The 26,872-nt window shown below is 34.2% G+C and overlaps 1 protein-coding gene across 2 annotated transcripts in view; it reads right to left on the bottom strand.

Annotated features, from left to right (window-relative positions):
* Positions 1 to 26,183, bottom strand: part of spen (spen family transcriptional repressor split ends) — a 240,240-nt gene extending 214,057 nt beyond the window's left edge. For both annotated transcript variants that reach the window (XM_085952285.1, XM_085952286.1), the window contains exon 1: positions 25,830 to 26,183. In XM_085952285.1, the coding sequence (XP_085808411.1) occupies positions 25,830 to 25,912 (83 nt within the window). In that variant the 5' untranslated portion in view covers positions 25,913 to 26,183. The remainder of the gene's footprint in view (positions 1 to 25,829) is intronic.
* Between the last annotated feature and the right edge of the window lie 689 nt (positions 26,184 to 26,872).

Raw genomic sequence — 26,872 nt, 5'->3', positions numbered from 1 at the left:
AACACAATTTTGTGCGACCCGTAAGCTATGAGTATTGTATACGGTCAATCTTGGAAATACATAAGTTTAGTGGAGTAAATAATATTGTAATATAAATATTAATGTGAATTTAATATGAGATTGCTGTTTCTGATAGTAAAGACTTAATGAATGGGTTAGCGAGATTTAAAATAGTTAAGCAAATCATGGTTTACTTATGCCCTTTCCGCTTCATAAATCTAATTAGTCAGCCAAATATGAAACTTCCGTAAAACGTATGAGATCATGGTGGAATTACTTTGTAATAGTGCGAAGCATTGTTTTTTTCCAATCTTTCTCATTTTTATTAATTTAGGTGAAAAAATAAAATTAATCGGCAACTTACACATGGGTATAAATCAAACTTCATTCAAACTAAGTTTATTTCTAATGTAGTTATTTGTTATTAAAAGTATTTTTTCTGTTATATTTTCGTTTTTATTTTATTTTCCACAAAAATTGATAAAAAAAATCAATCCCGGGATTTATAGGTATCGAAAATAGCTCGGGATCCCGGGATTGGAATCCCTAATAACCTATTGCAGTATCGTCGTCGATGATAATTGATAATATATAATTATTAATTATATAAACATTATAAACTATTAATCGTTTACCCACCATTTTTAATAGACGTGATGCAACGTGGTTCTAAGACCTACATGTATACCTAATTTATTTAATTTTAACACATCGCTGTCATATTATAAAATTACGTAACTTTGCTTCATTTTAGATAGATATCAACTACCACGAGTCAATTTACAAACAGGGCACCCAATCACAAATAAAACTTGATGTTTACAGTCATATAGGTACCTACGTGTTCTTTACACCGAAATGACACGTGAGACATTTTGTCAATATGTGCCAGATCACTGAGTGTAGGTAGGTAGGTAGGTAGTGTAGGACAGCGATACTATATTCATTTTTTTAGCAAAACATACCTGCATATTTAATCCAACTAGACCAGTTTATAGGTAGTAACATTTTGTAAAACAAAACGTTACGTTACAAAATATACGGCAGTGTCCAATATTGCGGCAAGTGAAGTACAAGCAAGTAAACGGGAAACAGGCATGACGGCAGTCGTGGCGATCGATCACTGGCCGGGCGAAGGGTTTCGAAGACATCGCATTTTCGCCCTACCATACGAAATGCGTACTTTAAAATATTATGCCGTTTCAAAAATTCGCAATGAAACATGACGGTGACGGTATTCATTTAAAATAATCCACTCGCCATTATGTAAATTGTACCTAAGTACATACTAATAATGGTATATTCGGAATATCAGCTTCAAGTTTATTTTCCGTACCATTAAACTAAAATTAAGACTAACTTCATACTTACAACCGAAGAGATTAACGATGGCTTGTTTTAAATAGAGATCAAAGAACTTATATAGAGCTACGAAACTGATTACATTGGACATACGATATCATGTCAACAATGTGACTGACGACAGGTGTTATGAAATTTACAGTTTGTTAATATAGATAAGTCAACAACCTATACCAGAGACCCGATAAGTTGTGTGTTTTTATTGATACAATAGGACTTTATAAACATTACTACACGCAGGGCCCCTGCTTAAAATTCAGGCGTCAAAACGCATCGGAAATCATAATGCCGCATTACACTCTCGCCTACCCGAGCGCGATAGTGTAGTAGGCGCGGCGCACTCAGCCCAATCCGTGTAGCAAATAGTAACAGGGAAAGTATCGATGTACAATGTACAAACAATGTCATGTACCTTCTGGAAGTCGATACCGCCTGTAGAAATGTCTACCTTAACAATGGCAGCAGTGTGATCACTGGTCAGACTGAGCAATTCCCCAAATTATTTTTTACTCACCAGCGAAGTGACAATTTTAAAGGTTCAACCTTAAAAATTCCAGTATGCCCATGGCCATGCCGATAGTAAGCCCATCTGATAGAGTTTTATAACAATATAAATTACACGTACATATTCAGGCCCGCGTGTCCAGTCTATTGGGTCCCATATTGACCGCGGTTCTTTTCAATATGACGTCTACTCAGCACTTCAAACAAAAATATTGCCTTCCCTGTTTCTTCACCTGTGATTTAATTTGTTAGGTTTGCGGCTTAACCCGACAGAATATTTTTTATACTTACTTATACAGATCGATCCCTGTCGTGATCGGGAGATATCGCAAACTAGTTTCAGATCACGAGTCAACAATCTTGGGAGATCGACCGCACTGCCGAGAAATGATAGGCAGTCAGATCAGGTTTGACGGGTAGGTAATACAAAAAAACAATGCAGCCCGTATTCCAAGATACAGAGTTACAAAATCTGTTTTCAACGATACGCTTAATCAATATAGGTACCTGGGTACTATACACATTTAATACTTTTTACTCGCCGCCGCAGTTTAATATTATTATCCGTGTACAATAATTATTTAGTTAGAGATACTAAAGCAAAATAATGTCACACTAGTATTTATTATCATAACGACATAGCAGCCAATACGGCGTCGGGGATTATGGACGAATTACAAAATATGTATACCTAAATAAATAACTCCAGCCTCCACAACCAATCTATCGAGGAAAAATAGTTTTCAAAATGGGTATCCAGTTCTATAAATTAATAAGCGCAAATAATTTAGGGTTTGATTTGATTAGCTGTCGGGTTAGTTTTTTACATAGTTACTAGGTATAGCCGATACAGATATAATTATAAGTAGGTACCTATCAATTCGATTATTGATTATTATAAAAGATAAATAATTACAGCATTTCTTTTTAAATAAAAATGAAGGAAGAACGGTGACAACGCAAAGCCACAATTTCCTCTTTATACGGGCTATACGGCCACGGCCGTACACCACTTGCCAGCATCGATCCTACCGCGCAACGTTGCCAAACTTAACGCCGGCTAAAGCATTGATATACCAGCATGCATACCTATCTACCTACCTATATACACAGCCAATGGCTAACGTACCGTGTGACCTGTGCGCATGTATTCGTAGGGGCCAATACACCTCAACACATTTACACCCAACTCACGTAGATGATTCTTATAGGTGTTGGTGAAACTACACACTGCTGGAACACGTTTTGTCCGCGATCGCGTATATTGATACAAGCTGTAAATAGCTATGCAAGCCTGTGTGTGTGCATACGCGAATGTAATACAAATGAAGAGGGTGATATTATGATATACGTATGCTTGCACAAAATATACGTAGAATTCGTGTCGGTGAGATCTCTCCGAGTGTCGATATACAATGTTGCCAAATATAAGCCATGATGAGATCGACAAACAAAATATACTTCTGTTTACAAGTCAGTGGATGAATAATTTTTGAGTTGGTGTAAAGTTATTGTGTCAAATAAATAGGTGTAATAAATTACAATCACTATAATAATTGGTACTGTTCGGTTATACGGAATACAGCGGAAAACACATTTTGAAAATAGCTGATAAACTGGATTATTTGTAACCTAACCAAACTTAACCTAAACTAACGAATAATCCAGTATATCGGGTATTTTCAAAATGCGTTTTCCGCTGTATTCCGTATAACCGAACAGTACCTAATAATTGTATTTCCAATTCGTACCTAAGCTACCTACATTGAGTTGTAAATTAAAAGCTCTATAATTAATTTCCAGAACACATCATTTTAGAAGGATTGGGTACATTACGAAGAAAATGACGCATAATAGCGCAGGACACAAAAATCTTAAAAATTAAGAGCTTTATAAAATGTGTGCACATAAGAAATGGCAGACTGGAAATTACGTAGCGTAAAGGGGTTACTCTGCCTTCCCATGGGTGTCTTTGCCTACCTAGCCCATTTTATTTTTATAAACTGCTCACAGAGTAGGTACCTACTTATTTTAATGCATTATCAATGTTTCACGATGATATTACAAAGGGTTTTAACGCTCGCAGGAATTAATACCCATAAGGCATTACAAACTGTTTCATTCCTCACTTCACACCATTTTACCATGATTTTAATGAACTTCGATATTCCAGAGTGGAGAGTGATTTCTCAATACTTACGTATTAATACGTTGTTCTCAAAAACTATTATAAGGTAAACTTCTAATATTCTATCGAGTCTCTTATTGATATCTTGGGAATAATTTAAGCATTTATTTAGTTCAATTTGGTTGGTTTTGATAGTACATAAGACAAATGTAGTACAATCATGACATTTAATCATGTGTTGTGGTTACATTGCCTAGGTACACTATAGTTGTCAAAAAGATTAGTAGTTAGGTAGGTATATTGATATTTAATTATTAAGTATAATATTTTTTCCTGTTTATAACTTTAATAGGTATTTTACTACACATTGAAAGCAACTACATACAGCTGTTCGATTGTAATGTTTAATATTTAGATTATTGAATGTTGTTTCAGATTAAAAATTAAAGGAAAGGGGAAAAAATAAAACAGTACAAATGAAGGAATCTATTAAAATTGAAAGAAAAACTAATAAAGGTAACATAGATTAATTCGTCAATGTTCCAGTTGAACTTCCTGTCATGATATTAATTTTTTCAATCATAGACATGTAACATGTGTTACAAGTGTGGAGAGCAATATACCTATTATGGGGATTAAAATATGAAATAGGTATGTGAAAAGCTATCGACTCAGACGCAGTGTAATCAGTCCAAAATAAAGATTTAACATAGCAAACTTTTGCCAATAACGAAAATGATACAAAAATTCACAAAGTGGAGGACATCCTCAAACTCAAATGTGGCAGAATTATCAAAAAGTACCCAATGGAATGCAAAGTTTGTGCAAAAATATTTCATTTGATGTGTAATATGTATGTGCCTGAAATCCATAGACTTCATGTTCCAGAAAATTAATGAGTCAGATATTATCGAATTATCTATCTAATTATTTAGTCTACGTTTTTTTTAAAGTTTGAGTTACTAATCAAGAAATCTCATATTATCTCGTCTAGTGGCATCCATCATGGGAAGAGATGTTGTATGCCGGGGTAATATAATATTTTTGAAAATTATTTTCAAATTTTAAGGTTTTTAGTTTACCAGCAAGAATCTACTTTTTGTTTTATTATTTCATGTTTTACGATAACCTTTTAGTTATAACAACTATATTAATCAACATTGTGTAGCTACTTATTTTTTATATGCAATACAAATTCGGTTATATTTGAATTTATTGATTTAATTTTTATTGTTATGTACAACCTTGAAAAGTAAAAATGTATGAAAATCAACGTGAACCGGTGGTAAGATTTTCCTATGATCCAATAACTATCCAAATACAACTTCAACTACTATCAACATTTGGCCAGGTTTAACTGTACCAAAGTACCATTCTATATGAGCTAAATCTTAAAGGAGTAAGTGTAGGCAAAGAAACCCCAACCGTGAGGTTACTATGCCTGATTTTTATTTTGAAAAAAAAGAACCCATTTACCATGATTTTACATTCAAAAACCATAAATATTGTTATTCTTAATCTAAACAATCGAATTAAATATAATTCAATACGTTTTCTAGCAAAAAAAACTGACACATTTTTAAAATAAACTAAAAAAATATTGAAAAATAGACAAAGTAACCCCCCCCCCCCCCCCCATTTGACGATACCTAGGTAGTAAGTAGGTAAAGTATTCATTAATTGGTCTTAGCGTGGTATGTGCGCTACAGATCATAGAAATCGCGTAAGATTGCTATATAAAACAGCATCACATAGGAAAAGGGTAGATACCTAGGCGGCATGCACAATCAAAGATTTCGATCCTAAGGATAAGTCGCCGAAAAGCATGACTTAACCATATATAGACAATCCTGAGTATAGAGTTAAGGGATCCTTAACCATATACTACTTTTGTTATGAACACGCCCCTTCTGTATCACCATTTACCACTGACAGCTGCAGTCAAAATAAATTCGCATGTCTATAAAACAGTCCATACACTCAAATTCATTTAACAATGTATCTCAATATGGATATTGATAGTGTTAATTCGTTTGGCATGTACTTGCAGAATATTATTTTACTTTTATACGCCAGCCCGCAGAAATACAAGATGCCAGGTGATAGATAGGTGACGCTAGTGTTACCATGTTAAAAAAATATCTTGCGGTGCCTGTGGAATCACGTATAATGACTAATAACGGAAACATAAGAGTATTATAATTAAATATTAAGACATATTTATAGTTATTGCATTTATAAAATGCATTTGTCATCGTTTAACAATTATAAAATAATTTACCTAAACTATGGGAAAGAGAATTTTTAAATATGATATTATTTTCAATAGAAATGATCTTAACTAAGGACAATGTTTCTGCATGGTGTTTTCTGCTAAGTAAATTTTAGTTATGACAAATTTTTCTGCATTCCGCTCCTAGATAGATGTATAAATGCGTGTTTATCATAGGACAGCGAGGTAAAATAAAAAAAATATACAATACATAGTTTGTTTTTTAAAGACATGTTATTTATTTTTCATTTTATCAGCGTCGTCGCAAATATATACTGTACTGCAGTGGTAGCGAGCCTATGGCACGCGAATATTTTATTTTGAAGAGAAAAAAATACCTATAATAATAGACAGATCGTATTGTATAAAAAATTGCAGAAAAAGTCGCCAAACAAACAAAAAAAAAGAACCAAACTAAGCAATACAGTAACAAAAAGGTGGAGTTAGTAGGTAGTAGTAATTCTGGCAAACAGTTTCAAAATTGGTGGACTGAAATGTACGGCGTACCTAATTCAGAAAAGTTATACAGCTGTGTGCCATGTTCTGTGATTGGAATCTATCATCATTTTGAATAGTATTCTTAAAAACCATTTTTTTCCCCATGAAAAACCTCTCGGCACTTCAAACATTCGAAAATTAATATTTGTGAAATTTTGGCACGCTTGGGTGACATCAATATTTTAGAAAGAGCATGGCTACATGCGCAATATCCCATCATATTCATTCCATATGGCATAATAATTATTGCCATACAGTGCGAAAACTGTGATGGGCGGCGGCTTGGAGAACTAGATCCCCTCCTCTCGCGTTTCAGTATTCATTCCCCTCACCATGAACGCATTTGACATTTCTTATAAGTGCGCGGTATCAGTCATTTAGACGTGTTAATAATGGCAAAAGTTTTGAAAAGTGACAGCAGGAAGTTTATAAGTCATTTTATCTCCTGCTGTGAAGAAGAAAAACGACAAAATAACATCATTCGACTCTTCAACAACGTTACCGAAAGAGTTGCCGCGATGACAGCTACAAAACACACTTAAAATTTTAATGTTGACATATAAAATTCGCGGGTGTGCGCACAAAAACTGACGAAAGTTTCATCGCAATCGGATAAATGGTATAGAAACCACACGAGACGGTAGAATGAAGAAGAAGATGGTTTTTTTAATTCAGAAACCTTCGCAGGTAAGCACACAACAACTCACCAAAGTTTCATCGCAATCGGGTGAATGGTATAGGAACCATGCGAATAAAATAAGATAGAATGAAGAAGAAGCGGGTTAAATCTGAAATTCGAGACCCCCACCACGCACTCCAGCTCGTCGGCCAATTTTTTTAGTCTTTAGTGACCAACAGTACTTTATTTAACATTAATTATTATTATAGGTACATTTTTATTAAAAATAATAGAACATTTTATTTACTTGCTTGTCAAGCAAAAATTAAAAAGAAAATTAACTTCAAATTTATTATAGTCTCAGCTGAAAGATACGACCTGTGTTTATTTTTTATTACTTACTAGTAATCATGAAAATGCTGTTTCGCACAGGTATGTTGTCCCAAAAATAATTATGACTATGCTTTTGTGATTGACGGATGCCTTATCAAAAATTCTTCAGGACTTCTATCGTTAAATTCGACTTCAAGGGAATTATCTGATCTAATATCAACCAATACTTCTTGAGCTACCTACGTAATATGGTCATATTTTAAGGATTTAGCTAATGGTTTTCTTATGCAATTGTACTTTTGGTATTCATTTAAGTTTAGGAAATATATGTTGAAAAATCATCGTGATTCGACAATGTGATCAAGTAAAATACTTTAAATTGAAGTCGAGAGTGATATTTTTTCACTGGTGGTAAGACACTCACATGAAAACATGTCAGTGCATCCTTGATATCGTCGCTTAAGAAACAACACCGCGGAAGTCAATTAATAAAAATTTTCAGGGGAAACAAAAAACGTCTCAAAAAATTGAAAATTGATACCTTTTACCTTATTTTTTTTGTGTTTAGTTAAAAGAAACATTTTTTTAACTAAACACAAAAAAAAAATTAAAAGGTATCAATTTTCAATTTTTTGAGACGCTTTTTGTTTCCCCTGAAAATTTTAATTAATTGACTTCCGCGGTGTTGTTTCTTAAGCGACGATATATTGAATACTTTTTGACCACAAAGAGAGTTTTTTTAGAAAGTTTAAAATTTGATATTCAGAATTAAAATGTTGATATCTTTTCGCTGTAGAGTAAGATTCAATTCATTTACTAATCCGCCAAATATGAAGCAAAACACATCCATTTTTCATCACTAAAGTGGGAAGAAAGATCTGATTTTTTGCCATGAAGAAAGAAGCGAAGATCATTACTAAGTTCTACAAATCTTATCCATATCGGATAAAGTATTGTGATCGTGTAAAAATTCGACCTCCAGATTTTGACTGATTTGTATCAGGTATCGTCCAATGATCACGTAATGATTTTTGTTTTTCCACACATCTACTGAAATATTTCGCGGATCCCTAGGAGAAGCCCCAAGGCCCCCCGGGGGGCCGCGCCCCTTAATTTGAGAAGTACTGGTATAGATTGCCATCATGCCCACAGAACAAGATAGAAACATGCCGAAGAAAGCCGGTCGCCATGGAAAAAACGCTTTGAAGCCGGATACGATTTATTACTTTATGACGGTCGAGCTATAAAACTGTAGTGTCCTTAAATATTACCAATATTGAATGCGCGTTTCGTTTACGTGTTAAACTTTAATGCATATTTATGATACATACGTAACTATTGAAAATAACATAAATCTATTCTTTAGGTTTATCTCATATTTCTCTACACTTTTAAAAAATAAAACTTCTTCCCATTCTTTTAGTGTTCCCTGGTGTTCAATATGAACGTTATTATTGTTGAATTAAACCATTTTTTTTCGCGTTGATCTCAATTTTAGACAACGACGGACTATTTGGACGCCGCAAACTCTGTGTAGACGGATTTGGATTTTTAACGAAATGTGTGGCGACGTGACTTCGAAAAGAAACACATAGATAGCACCGCCCATTGACTGGACGGTGCAAGCACTATTTAGACGGATTAGGATTTAAATATATGTTGACTCAGTAATTTACATTTCTCACAGTATTACAGCCAGTCAGCGTAGTCTGATTAGCTCTGACCCTTGTGATCATATAGGTCCTCTATTTTGAAACTAAGCACCTTACGCTATCGAGATTCGTTTCTAGTGGTAAGCGTGGTTTCTAGTTGTCAAATGTGATACCTACCTGAACTAAACTAATCCTTTTGCAAGTTCATCTGGTTATTTCGTCGAGCAAGTCATATTATCTTGTTACCTAATCTGTTTTCGTGTACCGTTTGAAGTATTCTCTGTGATTGTTGATTAAAACCTCCGTGAACTCTGAATAAATACTAAAACCGGAAGTATTTCTATTGTTTAACGTACTATAAAAAATGGCGACCAACGTGGGCCCAAAGTGTTTCTATATTATTAACAAAAACCATCATATAAGTTTAAATTTAAAAAAAAAGCATTAAAACGTTCTTACGGCAACAAGCGCTTTTGCAATAGGTAGGTATTACTTAATTAATATAATAAAATCTATTTTTAGTATATGGTAGGTACCTATTTCATAGGTGACATTCGTACAATGTAAACATCTTGTTTTGATGCCAGCTGTGAGGGCAATTAGCTTTGATCAACCAGATCGCTTCAGATTTATAAATTCTTAAATTAGGGTCTACTTCTACTTACCTAGTTCATTCGGTATACTTCCATGTACTTAGTGTATAATCTTTGTATGTATACATTTTTTTACTAAATAATATTCCTTTAATTTTTTTCATGCCATGTTGTTAGCGCTTGAATTTCACCATATTATATTACACACTACTTATACACATAAATAAATTGGATTTGATTTTTTTACAATTTTATTGAAAGGGGCTTCGTGGAAAACGTATTATTAATTATTCAAACAACTAAGTACCGAATCCAATAAAAGCTCAAGGTTTTGACTTATGTTGAGAAAGTGAAATAGGTACGTACGTTATAAATTTTATGTTAATAAGGGCCTATGTATGAGATTCAGAAATTCTTTATAAGTTATTTAACCGATTTTCTACCATATATCGTATAGCACTGTTTGTGACGTAAGCAATCTGACGTCACACGTCATTCAAAATGGCCGCTTTATATGTCACTTTCAAATGTCATTTTAATAATGCATTCATTACAACAAACGTTTGCTTGAGGCCCTCGTTCATTTTGTAGACTGTAAAACATTTGCGAACTTTAAAAACAGTTCCTAGTCGTGTTGTTTATTCATTTATTCTTATTCCGTTTTGACATCTCATAATAGAAGTGATTGAAGTGAAGTTAGTCATAATATAACTGTATGTATTGCCACCAAATGGAAATGTTTAGCGGGAATAATCGATCCTTTCGTACAGTAGAATTATAAAATAAATGTGATAAAATAACTGATAAATTATTTAAAGTTCATAATAATTATTCATTTATGATTATTAAATTAATGATCGGGGAATGAAATTCTATAAGTTTGCCATTATATGGACGCCATGACACATTATGACGTCACATAGTGACGTCGCTAACCAACGGATTACATTTGTACTCATACATACAAATGAGCAGTATTTAGCCTATAAAATATTTGGGAATCTCACGCATACGACCCTTGGTATCTAGAAAATAAATAAGTGTAAACTTTAACTGTAAAAGTAACCAATATGTGAAAGGGTATTTCTTTATTTTAGTCATGTTAGTTAGATATCAAGGAACACGAAAATGATGACACAAGCGATTAAACCACTCCGTGGCCAACGTTCTTGAGTAGGAGGTACCTATTCAACAATTTGTCTGGTAGACCTAAAAATCGTTGAACACTAATAATTATTAGTATTGTATTATAGGTGATCCATAAGGTACCTATTTAGTTTGCTAATAAAATGAAGAGAACGACAATAAATTGTCGTGATTCTTGTCAAGAACTGTACTCTCATAACGAAGGCCATTTTATACAATATGAAAGTAGTATGTACTTATTCCCACACACGTATGAAGCGGGTTCCACGTTGGTTTTTGTACAAAAATAGGTACCCGTACCTACCCACACATTAAGTTTACACGATAAAATAATAGTACGTAGGTACCAATATAAAATAACAAATATTTGGGAGACCGGTCATACATGCACTTGTGTGTTGTGCAAGGAGTTGGTATTGGTGGGTCGGTTCAGGGAGCCCGCTGCCTGCCGAGCGAGCAAACGGTGCGCAGCGATGAATAGCTAGCTATATTATTATGCTATAAGAATTGATAGCTTACGCAGAAGCACGAACACTGGCGCGGAAGAAATCTATGCAGGTATATTTGCATTATATAAATAATATACCGACAGACGGATAGGCTGAACGCGCTGTTGCCAAGCCGGGCAAAAACTATATCGTAAAATAAAAATTGACTTGTGATAATATAAAATTATTGTCTACACTCCAGGGAGTGTTCACAAACCATTTAATAAATTAAAATACTGATTTTTGTTCATGGACGTAATTAATTATTATAAATTAATAATGAAATCGTGGTAATTATTGCATTTCAATACGAGTATAAAAGTAAGCAGCTATAATGTGCATCTTACTTACAACACCCCTCCAGACAAAAAAAATAATGATTCACATACTATGGAATACCTATTTCCGGTTTTATATTATATCATGATATAGCAGGCCAATAGGGCGTCGTGAGATCACGTAGGTATGCGTACGAAGAATAGTGATGTAGAATGGTGCATGTTGGGTATAACGCAGAAGGCCGCAAGAGAAACTGGCGATAAGGGAACAAAACGGTTATACGATGTGACAGGTTATAATATGACTTATTAATTGAACTGGAGTTTACGTGGTTGAACTCCATTAGAATATGATTACCAAACGTAATTCTCATTATACACAATTAAATAAACTGAATTTATACCATCTTTGACTGATATATCAATCGTTCCCAACCAGGGGCCCGCGAGAATTCACAATGCATTATATGCGTTATAAAATATAACTTGATACTTCTGTGGTATAGTAGGAAAAAAGGTTAACCGTAACCTATTTGGAGCAATGAAGTATTACGACAGCAGCGTAATAGTTATTTGATTGGGAAGAAAACTATTGTAGTCTACATTCAAAGTGTGATAGGCATGAAGCATGTCCATCAGTGGAAATTTATCGCCAACGGTACTACCGGCTGTCAATATTTATGGCTGTACAAGTATCTATCACAATTTAAAAATATCCATGTGTTTTAAGATAACCACGCAGAAATATGTATTAATAAATTGGTAATAAACTTTTGTGTGGTCCCTATACCTTGCCTCACTGCAACTTAATATTATGATTCAGCTAGGTTGGGTTTCCCCGAGATTTTATAATATGTTTCCAGGGTTACACCCACCCAAAAGGTTTGAAATCGCTGAAGGTATCGTTAAAGACAAATTCCGACAAACAAGTATTATTATAATATAATGGAAAGGTTTATTTATATCGAAATTCATATGTAATTGGTATGACGTTCAACTTCATAATAAACTCTGTTTGATTTTGCAGCATAATATACGGATTGCTGCAAAAAAAATAAAACGCCTATTTCTAGTTACAACGATGTTTTATTAAAAACGATAACTAATCAATGATAGCAAAAATAATATAAAAAATGAGACTGGTGTAAATCAATACCAACACGACAAGCCAAGGACAACGCGCACTGTGACTCATTTCAGTAAAAATGAACAACTGACGCGACAAGAACACTATGCGGCAATTCAGTACACGCTTACAATAAAATAGTGGACATATCGACATAGGACCAATGAACGACAGTAAAAACCATTATAAAATAAGAGTTCTACCACGTAATTGCTAGTTGGTACTTTAAATTTAATAGGCAGTTGTGTTAAAAGATGTATGCCCGATTATTTTAGTTTTCATGTTTACCGTATCCCCATCAACATCAATAAAATTTGAAGAATATCGAAATTTTCAAATTCATTCAAAATTTATAATCACTAGATTTATGCAGCCAATTATTCAGTGATGCTTTAAAGAGTATCATGATACAATATTTATTGTGGTGGCATTAGTTTGCACTTTTATATTATAATTTATACTACATCATGGTGGACCGCGGGACACATGATGTGCCGAAGTAAAATTGTCTAGTGGTTGAAAAATCGCACATTACAATTTATGAAAAAAGAGTAAATGCGTAATCCTCATGGGAAAACACAGTTAGTAAACCGCCCTGCCGTCAATGCAGTCATAAAATACAGGGAAGCGGAAGCGATCATAAAAACAACAAGATCAGGAGAGATGAACATATTATGCCAGAGAAAAACGCTGATATACAAATTTATGCTGCTGGCTTTTAATTAACACAGTACATATCATATTTTTGACGTCCATAAATATTATGACGAATAATCTATGGAAAGAAAGCGACACAGATCTTCGTGTTCGTGAAGTGACGAGCAATGTCGCGGTTACTACATTCAGTTGGATGCATTTGCACTTCGAGTGATTGATTTTCAATCCAGTGAGATAACTATAGTATTAAAAAGGTAACAATTTTTGGAAACAAATTGAAAGAACTCAATTAAATTAGAATTATTATCATTATATGGATCAGTAAAAAAAAATATCCCGACAAGAAGTCACTAATGTGGAATACAAAATGCAAGGTCTTTTATATGTATTAATACAAGACAGGCTGTCCTCTATCGCCGCAGGATATTCGAAAATTGTAATAGCCAGATATACCGAATATATACATACATTGTAATTATTCAAAGCGGAGTTATTGAGTCAGTTTTAACAACTTTACTGTCTTGCGAGAATGCAATTGGTTTATCTTTTATGATAATATTCTGATAACAGCATATCGAGGGCATACTGACAGAAAGCATTAACTCATTAAAACAAGTTCTGAGATAATCGCAAAAAGGACTTTAATTTTTTTTTCAAAGCGTTCTCCCACGTAGATTTTTTTATGATTTAAAAACATTTTTTCTACATTATAAAGACTAACCTTTATGACAAACACAATATATGACATGTTACAAGTCCCGTATTTTGTATACGCAGAACGCATTAGGTCATTATCATGCTTTCTATCAGAATAAAAAAATAGCAATATGATTTAATAATGTTTCTATTTTCTCACTATTATATCCTATGCCTTTGTGCGTTTTACCAGGACGTACAGCGTAAAATTGTTTACATTTTGGCATTTAAAACAGAAAAACAGCAAAAACTGAAATAATGCGTTCTGTCAGTATACCCTCGATATTATTATGCTGAGAGCTAAAAAACTTGCGACAACTTATTTCTGACGTTCGGCGATAGCTGTAATAAAAACCACTGCATATCGCTAAAGATGTAAGAAATATTGTACGCCATTGATTCTTGGAGCGCCATGAAAGCTCATTAAGGCCACTGTGAAATAAAATACTTATAATCTTGCATATAATGTGCAATTAACGAAGGTACGTAATCTGTTGCAATAAAAAACGAAAACAAGAACAGTTCCGAAATTGGAAGTTAAAGGTCAGAAGTCTACAGACGAAAAAAACGCCTAGCAACGGCTGAGATTTATGAATTAGTGCACGGTTAGATCAGAGATTCCCAATAAGATGTGCCCTAGAGTCAGTGATGTCAACCGTATTATAATTATAGTACAATGCTATAATTTTGATTTCGCGAAAAATGTAAAATACTATAATTTTACACCAAATATTCCAAAATACTATAATTTTAAAGGATTTAAGACGAAAAATGTTCGTGTACTATATATTTTTCAGAAATACTATAATTTTTACGCCTTTGTAGTATACTCAGCATAGCAAAATATGGCAACACTGCCTAGAGTGCAGGTGCTACCAGACCTTATTTGAGAGTTTGTGAGTTGATAGCGAAAAAATATAATATATTCTTTATATTAGGCAAATCTTAATTTCGTATTAAATAATTAACAAATCCGTATATTTGTGTATTGGCATTAATGAATAATATATTAATTATGTACTTACGTAAGTAAATTTAATCATAAATGTAAATGTGGAATAAATATCATCATCGATCTACTTAATTTTATGGAAAATACTTGTTAAAACCTCCCTAAAATTGCATCCCCCAGTCTTTCAATACCTTGGAAATTCTGATAAAAAAATCCTATTTACTCCTTTATCCATTTCATATGATGAAAAGGGAAAAATCCTATTTACTCTTTTATCCATTTCATAATATGATGAAAAGGGTGGTTTTTGGAAAAAAATTGGGTTACGATTTTTTTTCATTGGTCATAATTTTAATTACCTACTTATGACTTCGAATTCGAAATGTGGACAATTGTTCGACGCTTTAAAATTATGTAAATGTAAATAGGCGCCTGCCACTCCCTCCTTGATCATAAATGCGCTGAAAATCAAAAACCAGTTTGGATAACCTGGCTTAAATTATATTATGCGACTATGTAATTGCATACTCGTAGTGCGATAAAAAATATAACTTCGAAAAAGTCTGAAATCCGATAAGGGCGTCGAATGCCTGCCGAAAACCTGAGCCACTTTCTATGTGAAACCTTCTGGTGTCGTGTACTACAGTGACGTCCCGTGGGGGTAGGCAGATTGAGCGTCGCTTGGGGGCGGCAGTTACTCGAAGGGCGGCAAATCGAGGAGAATCATTTAGTATAGAAATAGTTACTTAAACTTAGTAATAACGAAAATATCTTTCCATTAAAAAAATCAGCTCACTGGTTGGATTTGTTTCCAACCAACTTATTAATTAACATAAAAGGTTTAACAGGAATGTAATTTTTGTCGTATTCGCGATGTCTAGTTTACTTCCGTTGCGCTTCGACGTCCATGCTGACGAGAAACAACACGAGCACTGATGATACAAAATTCTGTATAAAAAATGGGGCGACATTTTGGCGGTGCCCAGGGGCGGCATTTTGTCTAGGGACGTCACTGCGTGTACACGTTCCACCGCCTACGCTACCGGCCGACCGAGACTGCCCTATATGCTCCACTCATTATTTCCAACAACCCGTTCTCCCGAGTCCGTTCACTCGCTAGGGAAGCATCCACCAAATGAAAGTGACGCCACTGCTCGAAGACGGCCCTTGTCAGATACCCTAAAAAGATGAGGAAATATTCGGAAGCAGAAGCTGGCACACTACGGAAGGACACCAAGATAAAATACGAAAGCGTGGAAAACGCTAGTATTTTCATATATTATGCCAAATACTTAGGTATATTATGATATCCTAATCCAGGGGTGGGCAAACTTTTTGGCTGGAGGGCCAAATTCAAGAATTCAACATGAGCGGCGGGCCGCAAGTAAAATACCATTTTTAGATATACACTATTTAATATCACGAAAAGTAAACATTACAAAAAAATGAATGAGAAGAATGAAACTGTTGTACATTTTTCAACATTTTTTTAAATTCAGGTGTTAATTTCGTAATTGATATTCTCAAAACTGCTTGTAAATGGGCATCGGAGATATTTAATCGTAAAGAATTTTTATTGAGGTTCATGATCGAAAATGTTTGTTCACTAATATAGGTTGATCCAAAAATAATGAACATTTCTCTTGCATAATCTTTACGTTGGTCGAATTCGTCTGAATTAAGGGCATTGTAAAATTTGAAGATTTCTTCACGACGATGCAATTCTCTTAAATCAGTGTCAAACTGCAGATCAATAATCTCAAGTTCTAGCTCTGTCGATACACTATCAATATCTATTGAAAATGGATCGCGTACTATTGCTAAACAAATGTTAATCTATCGTCAATATTTTTTTAAAAAAATATAAAAAGTTATTCGTTATCAGAAGTACAATTAATGATATCGGGCCGCAAAAAAATACCCGGCGGGCCACATGCGGCCCGCAGTTTGCCCCCCCCCCCCTGTCCTAATCAATGGGGTGACAATCTTTTTCGGTTTCAGATTTTAAATGTACGATCATTGAAACCAACCAACGACGTACGACACACAAAAACTTAATTTATGGCTAAGATATTGAATTGTCGACTTATGGTTTTGAAAATAGACGATCCGTATGCATTATTTAAATACGTCGTTTATACATACCTAAGTATGCAAGCATTAAGTCTCACGACACAGAAACACGAAAAATGACAAGTACTTAAGTACTAAGTATTTGTTTAAACATTTTGTATTGGTGAACATAATAAATATAAATTAAGTGGGTTTTTATTATCATCATTTTCGTAGATGACTTTTATTTTTTCCAAAAATATGCGGTCACCATATGCATATAATCTTGAAGTAAGTACACATTACAATACAACTGACAAAATGAAAAATATTCAAATATAAGCACAATAAAAAAGTTCGAAGACTCGCTCGACTGCGTAGGATGTACGGCCCTGATCAATCGAATAATATCGTCGCAAAGTAAGATCTGCATAACAGGTAGTACGATCAAGTGTACGGAAGTTTAGACATTTCAATTTTGATGATAACATTCATACATTGGTCTACTTGTAAATAACTTAATGGTAAGTAAGTAGGTGGTTATTATTTTAAAACGAATCCTATAAATTACTGAATCACGTATTTAAACAATTAATACCAGAAGATATCAATGTGTGAACATTTAGTTTTTTTAAGTACCTACAGTATCTATAAATGTGTCACCTATAATTTAATATTAAAAAAAAAAAAAAAATACAAGAGCTATTCTGTATTTAATTGTATTCTGTGGTTATTAGCCTTGTTTGTGTAATAATTATTGTGTTTGGAGACTATAAAATGTGCATAGGATGCTAAAAAAATTGTGGAAGAAAAAAAGACTGCAATGGTTACAGCTGAATAGGTCAAACGTGCATGCAACATTGTAAAAATGATTGAAAATCATACGACAACCTGCCAGAGGTGACAAGTTTTATAATTAATTTGAATAATGCGTTATATAGTGAACTGCTACCTGTGACAATTACAGCTAACTAGATGGAATCGAAAACCCTTCATATATTATATTATACCTACATAACATAGTATGTGTTTTTTATATTGATCTAGGATACTTTGGTGTATGCATATTTTTTATCGTTTCTTATTTTCTTCCCAATCACTTTCGGTTCATCCGGCATTACCGATATGCCGATATCAGTATGATACCCTTAGTAATCGGGAGGCAATAGTTCTATAGGATTATCAAAATCAAGAAGATAAATTGAGGCTTCTACGCCACATGCAAAAAAAAATTCACTAATTATCAATATATAAACCGAATAAAACAACAAAATAAACATATAGTAAAGTTAACGATTTGATTTGTATTATCTCGAAACTAGTATTATTTTGACTTATCCCTCATATGCACCCTTAGTAATCGGGAGGCAATAGTTCTATAGGATTATCAAAATCAAGAAGATAAATTGAGGCTTCTACGCCACATGCAAAAAAAAATTCACTAATTATCAATATATAAACCGAATAAAACAACAAAATAAACATATAGTAAAGTTAACGATTTGATTTGTATTATCTCGAAACTAGTATTATTTTGACTTATCCCTCATATGCTTTCAGGTAGCGATAACCAAATAACCTAATATAAATAATCTGAGTTTGTACGTATCTTGTGTAAACGTGCAGTGCAAAACATTGAGAATTGGCAAAGATCGGTGTAATAAATGGAAAGAATGGTTAGAATTACTAATGTACCTGTTCAAACACCTGATGTAAAAATAACACAAGTTTTCCTGCATAAGTGCAGGTAGTCGTAGTCAATAGTATCCTACCGACGACCTCACCGCCATCTTTAAGTCTTACCGCCTTCTTCAGTGGGCAATGGACGACCTTTTCCTTATAATCTATGAGTGAGTAATATGACGTAGGTCGTAGGTAGATAATAGAGAAATTCACCAACTACCTGAAATTTGTTGTAAAGCCATCATTCTGATATTCCTAAGGCATGAGTATATTATTACCTAAGTACCTGCTTATTATCATTATACAATATTCCTCATGGTACGTTAACTAATATGTAGGTAATATTTTTAATCGTATTCATTAATGTATATATTATTAAGAAATTAAATTAATTCACAATATAAAAAGCAGTTCCGGTCATTGTTGACAATTTTATATTGTTCACACATCAGAAGGATGACACCTAACAAATACTACTATATTGCCAAACCCCTAACTCATTTAAGGCTATACCTCAGTTGAGGCACAGTCTAAAAAGATCGTGGCTAGGCGATGCGCGGATTGCGGGTCGCGGGTGCAAATGACGCATGCCAAACGAAATATAATTTGTCATATAAATCCAACTTGCGTCCATTTAATGTTACTAACTGTTTATTGTTCTATTGATAACAATAAAATCATTGTCATGTTTTCTTTTTAAAGTAAATGGGTAACGTTTTTAATCATTTTTACACGATTTAAGAATTAGTACGTCCGTCACCATCACGAAACAAAGTGACGTGTTTCCAGCTCGACATTCTCTCTCAGAATGCGAGCGAGTCCAAAATTTTGTCGCGCCTATAGTTGAAATTATTTGCCGTTTCACTGATGTATCACCTTAACGCTAACACCGCGACTGGCGCGTTTGGAGTCGTTGGCCATTATATATAATTAACGTGTTATTTAAATGTGGTAATTAAAAGGTTAGCAGTGAAACTAATGGCCCGGCCCGAACCAGAGTTGCCAACAAAAATATGCCAGATAGGATAAGAAAAGGATGAAAAAAATGCTAGATTTTTTCAAAATTGAAAGAGTCTAGAAACTATATGTACTTAACATTTAGTGTATTTAATTATTTTAAAATGTATAGGTATAATTTATCTTGACACACACACACACACTCCATATCAGCCTGCGCATTGGCCACACTGAACGCATTGAGCGAATCAACTATAATGTTGACAGGTCGCGACCCGAGAACTACAAGGTTCCAAGTGTCGATTTTTGGCCAAACTAAAGTAATGATGAGGAAGTCTTCCAAGTCACATTATCTACATAATATATTAATATGAAGTCGATTTTTTTTTTTTTTTTGTGATTTTACCGAGGCTTTGACTGCGACTCGCTGTCATATCGCCTCTTCTCTTCTAGAAGGGGATCCGTCGATCAGGTCCTCACTCCTATTCTGTTAAATAACTTTACAATTTTGCCTAGCTCTTCCGTCTTACCCACCGCCAGGACACCCTTCAATTCGTCGACATTCTCATAGATATCTGCAATTCGCAGCTGTACTCTGTGAACTTCATATTTGGGGCATTGCAGTGCTATATGTACAATGTCCTCTAAAACATGACATTCATCGCAATGAAGTCGATATTTCTTATATTTTTTCATTAAACCCCAATACTACCGAGTTCTATGTGCACTTTACACAATATCTGGGATACTACAGAGTTCTATCATAATCTAAAAAGATCCGTCGTTCTACAAAGTTCTATGTGATTTGACATTTCGCGGTTGTGGAAACATTTAAAGCTGTTAAAATGGTTTTAATTTCAATATGAAGAGTAAAATATTGTTGTTTTGTATTTTAAATTTATTATTACGACTTCATGCAGTGTCTTTAACTATATAAACCACGAGTATTTACATAAACTACTATAGCTTCGAGATACATAACCTCAAAAAAATGTTTCGTGATATTTGATATCAACAGTAAATTGTGAACTTACTTCTAGATGAATTATAATATTATGAAACGTAAGTAAGCTTCAATTATATTATCTTAATTTTTTTAAATTTTGTTACAAACGCCGTTACAGTTACATATTCACAAACCGTTAATTATAATTTACATAATTAATTGTTTTCATAATTTGAATGTCGAACGAACATTGTACATTTTATTCTTCGACCTTTTGTTAATAATAATGTCTAAATATTAATAGTATTGCATTCATTGACTTTATGTTTCAGGTTTAAGTCTTCCTGTGGGTCTATTCTATACTTATCGACCGCTAAAGTGATAAAGTGATAAATATTATCAAACTTAGGGTAGGTTTAACAGCACCTCTCTTGCTGCTGTAAAAATGTAGCACTTATTGCAACAATTATAACCAACATATTGCAATTGTTACACTTTATACATACTTTGATATAAACTTATCCTAAGTTTTGTAATATTTATCACTTTATCACTTTATCAGTCGATTAGTATAGAATAGACCCACTTACAGTGATATAAATGTTTGAGATGTCTCAAATCTCAGTAGATGAGGTGAAGAAATGGATATGTTGTATTATACAATCCATATTCCTGATAATTCCCTAGAGATTGAGTATATTAATTATACAATATCATTATGATATTATGATGTAATGATGGATCTGAAAGATATGCCTCTTCTTGGCTTGAAGTTTATTCTAAAACTGAGGCGAATAATTATTTAATAGAAGATTTTTTACTCAACATTCCCTCAGCCATTAGTAACAACAATCGTGTATAAAAATTAAGAGAACAGGCCAGTTGAAATTGAACCATCAACACTGGGCTTGTTGCATCAACAATAGTTTTGTATTTTATATTATATTTTCAACATATTTTTCATTTTAAAATGGTAATAAACACAAAATAGAAAAAATATTAAAGTTTTTCCGAATTTCCCATTTTCCCAACAATTTCCATACATTTTCTCCGGAAAAAAATATTATATTCGATAACTTTCAAGAATTTTATTTATTTTTAGATGAATAATGAAACTATGTATCCTGAATCACTAGGATTTCCATACAAATTTCAGTTAGAACCTTGTAGTAAAGGCGATTTGTTTGAGTTTCAGGTGGACATGGTTCTAACTGAATTTATGACATGTAAAATTAGCTATTAAAAACTAGTTTTAACGTAGTTTTATTGACAGGTACACCATAGCAGTACCATCATTGATATATTCAATCAAAAAAATAATTGAAAACATTCACAATTAACAAAATACAAGCGTTCAAAACTTCAACAGCCCATAACTTTTTTGCTGCAGTTGTCCACTTAGAACCCTGTAGTTCTCGGGTCGCGAGGTGGCACTGCCACCTGGTATTTTTTCTTAGTCAGATGTAGAGTACGAAAGACCAGTATGTTGATTTCTAGCTTTAATGTGAGATGTTTAAAGCTGTTTGCGGTGCCGAAAAACGCTAGATTTAACGCAATACGTAAGACGGAAAATTTTCATGCTAGATGCCTATTTAAAAATACTAGATCTGGCAAGATGCTAAGTTGGTAACGCTGGCCCAATCACAAGTCACATCCACGTGATGGAATAATGTGTTTGGGTCATAACTCACCACCTTAAGTTTCATAAGAAAATATTACCAGGGTACAACAGATGCTTACACTATATACTATAGTACACGACCCAGTCAATCATTCAGAAACTTCAGATCAGAAAAAGGAACGGCTTTAGGTAGCCTCGAGGAAAGGCGAAGCAGAGGAGGGGACGTCGGCGCGCTGGAGCGACCAAGTGAACGCTAGATTTAACGCAATACGTAAGACGGAAAATTTTCATGCTAGATGCCTATTTAAAAATACTAGATCTGGCAAGATGCTAAGTTGGTAACGCTGGCCCAATCACAAGTCACATCCACGTGATGGAATAATGTGTTTGGGTCATAACTCACCACCTTCAGTTTCATAAGAAAATATTACCAGGGTACAACAGATGCTTACACTATATACTATAGTACACGACCCAGTCAATTTCAGAAACTTCAGATCAGAAAAAGGAACGGCTTTAGGTAGCCTCGAGGAAAGGCGAAGCAGAGGAGGGGACGTCGGCGCGCTGGAGCGACCAAGTGAAGGAGCTTACCGGGGGCAGCTTTTGCTCTCCCCTGAGAGACGCACAGGAACGAGAGAGGAGTGTTCTTCGCTCAGAAGATTGAATTTTAGGGTGGTCACGATACCCAGCCACGAGGGAATGGCCAAAAAGAGAAACGATGGAGCATTTGTACCTGACCAGACCTACACCTCCGTGTGAAATGAATTGCTCAATGTACAATGATTGGTCGGTACTCGGTAGCATATATACCTATACATTAAGGTTAAAACCCTTGGTTCTCATGCCCCGGATCTACCGAATACGACATGATCTCCTAAAACCAACGGCATTGTGCAAATCCGGCCGTGCACTATCGAACCTTTGGTACCAATGACATATTAAATGGATGACTCACTTCATACCCGGCGCGCACGAGAAATTGTCCATGAAAGTCATTCACAGATTTATAGGTAGATGTCACGTGACCATTGACGTATCCGTTTCCATTATGCGATACAAGCTTCGAGAATTTATAGTAATATAACCTTTATTGTAATGGCGTATTAGTGTCATGACTCATTGCGTTAGAAACAGATTCTCGGTTACTTACGACTTCTCGGAGATTAGACGCAAGCGTGCCCAGCGAATCACAGGCGACTGACTGTCCAATGGTTCCTGTCATTCAATTGCATTGAATAAACATTCATCAATATCTTAAAATGGCATTTTATAAATAATAAATAATACTAACACATGCAAAGTGATATCCCATCTTTCTTGGAGTGTTTCGTAGATTTTTTTTACAATTTTTAACTAGGCACATTGGCATTTTGTAACATAATAATAACGGTGGAGTCGAAACCTGACAGTCAGAAATTTTGTATGGGCAGACCCAGCGGTGTCGCCAGACCGCTTGCAAGCAGAATGTTCATTTGAGCGTAGGATACCGATATTAAAATATGAATTTCGCCATCCGGCAGACCCGACACAAAGTGAGTGTCATTTTATTTTCTAGGTGCATCGTCCATATTAATGTCATTGTTTGGTAGAGTACACTTGCGTATGTTCTCGATTACAAATGTTAATGACCACTATCTAGATTCCTGGTAAAGGTCTCTTAATTTAACGTTCATTCCTGTGGTGATCACAATATGCTCGACGCGGGAGAGACTTTTACTACACCTATAATTCATAATATTAATACTATCGACCCAATGTACTACTTGATGGAATTTGAATTTAAATTCTAATGGATTTAAGTTTTGTACTACTTTTTTACTTTTACTACTACTTAATACTTTTGTGGTGAGTGCACGTAGTGCCTGAAGATGCCGAAAGGCGAAACCCGGGTCGCATAAAACGACTCAAATAGAATAGTACTTAGATCCATTATAACATATAATTTATATGAAACGCCAATACTTTGCAGAATATCAAACGAAATCAATAAATTGTTGAAAAATAATAAGTGTGCCTCCTTGCAGAAACGTGGTGGCATAAACTGAAAACTAAATAAATCCCGGTGGCGAAAGTGGAGGTAGGCTGCTTACACATAATTAATAGTGCACACTTTGCACGGCTAAGCTTTGTCAGACATATGTACACATTTGTTTCCATTGAACCAAGAAAACAAAATTGCATATTATGGTGTTTATTAGTTTTTAAAATTTAATTAAACCTGCCTAAAGCAAACCTTGGTCTGGAAGCACCAGTTGTACTAATATTACCTACCTATATATTTTAAATAATATGTGTTTATTTCAAGATATTGTCATTAAATTATTATTATACACAATATTTACTGATTGTCAATATAATAAGTAGTATACATTATTTCTGTTATGTGCGTACAGGAGCGCAATAGTATTTGAAAATTTACCAGAGCGTCTGATTTAATACAGAAAAATATCATACGCAAGCGGCAAGCTAGTTTCGGCTGTCTGTTCCGAACCAACGAACGAACATCTTTCAAATTGAAGCTGTAACAGTGTACACTGTACAGTACAACTACGAACGCAAAACACTTTCGGCAACGTTGTAGAATTTACAGCGCTGCCGCGATTTCAACAATATACGCAGCCAAGCCATGTACCAAGTGCGGAATAAACTAATTTTATTTTAATATTTCTAGACGTCAGCTCAAATCTAGATAATAATCCATTCAGAATACAATAGTTACATGACACAATAACGTATACAAAAATGTTAAATAGGTACCTATAAAGTTACACAAATAAAAAAATCCTCTTCTACTTATAGGGCCGAAAATAGCATTGGACAAAATGTTACTTAGTACGTAAAGAGCAGACAGCTAGACAGATAATTTATTATTTTACATGTACGTGTGGACACGAACGTACCTACGCCGTGATGTAACATAAAACTGAATACATACTATGCAGCAGCCATGGTATATTTGAAATGGCGAGTGCGGACGTATACTGTACGTACGTACCACTATAATATAATATTGTGAAACGAGACGCGTGCATAGTCCACTCACTGGATGGATCAGAATGTCCAATATCGAATATAAGGACAACCAAAAGGAAGGATAGTTACATGAAATTTAAATAAATGCGCTTGAACCCCCAGTAATAAACAAATACACCAAATTAAAAGTTAACACATTTAATACATACAATATTAAAGAACAAAACAAGTAATATGTAAAATTGAGCGGGAATGATAGTGATCGTATGAATCGCATATATTACAAACATTACCGTTTGAAATGTTCTCTTATTCGTTCTTCACGAATATTATCGGGCAAATTTCCGACCCACAGGTGCCGAGTCTCTCTAACCATCTTGCTGTGAACTCCACATTAGGAATTATTTACTCGTTCCGCGTCACTACGTGGCAAAAATCAATTTTGCACCAAACATTGAATTACACATTTTAACAACACTTTGCATACACTTCATGGATTGTTTTACAACACAAAATTGTCACATTTAATCAATACGCACTATATCACTTCATGTATTTATTAGCATCTTCCACACGACAGACAAAATCGTAAACACTACGCGTACGAAGGACGCGGACAAGCTCGTCGCGATACCCGGCTTGAAAGTGCTGCGCTCTGCGGTACCAACCCCGCCCTCTCACAGAGACTAACAATAATGTTGCCATTCTACATAATTCAAGTAAACCTGCATTCAATAGTATTTATTTTGTTATCCGTCAAATTCAAATCAAATGCTGTTTTAATTGAACATATTGATTTTATCCAAGATGGTATTGGTATATTTATATATATATAAAGTAATTTTAACGGAATTATTAATATATATTTTAGTTAAAAGAATATTTCCATTGTGTTTCACAATGTCAACACCAACACGCATGTCCATAAATACGGTCGCATTTTCCATGAAAATTACCTATCAACCAATAAATTATTATTGAAGTCAACTTTTCATCTGTTTTATTATGAATTGAGTTGATGTTAATTACAAAATAATACGAACTAAGTAAATAAATATACTTAAAATTTGCTTTAAAATATATTCAATACTACGAACGAATAGTTTCCAACTATATTTCTTCAAGATATAGGTAGCACTAGCTACTAGGTAGGTCACTTTTTATTATTTTGATGTTTAGAAGTCAATTCTGCACTAAGAGCATTTTTCCGGCGCTCACGTGTCATTGTTTGCATGCAATTATTATGCACCTATAAATATCTGCGTGGTCATAATCATGACCTCTTCTGTGTCGAATCTGTTTCTTTCTGTCCGATTTATCACCCCCCCCCCCCCCC

The sequence above is a fragment of the Rhyacophila brunnea genome, unplaced genomic scaffold, assembly GCF_057557595.1.
Source record: "Rhyacophila brunnea isolate RB1 unplaced genomic scaffold, BYU_Rbru_1.0 scaffold_3, whole genome shotgun sequence".
Classification (NCBI taxonomy): Eukaryota; Metazoa; Arthropoda; class Insecta; order Trichoptera; family Rhyacophilidae; genus Rhyacophila; species Rhyacophila brunnea.
This window is presented reverse-complemented; position numbering and strand designations above follow the sequence as displayed.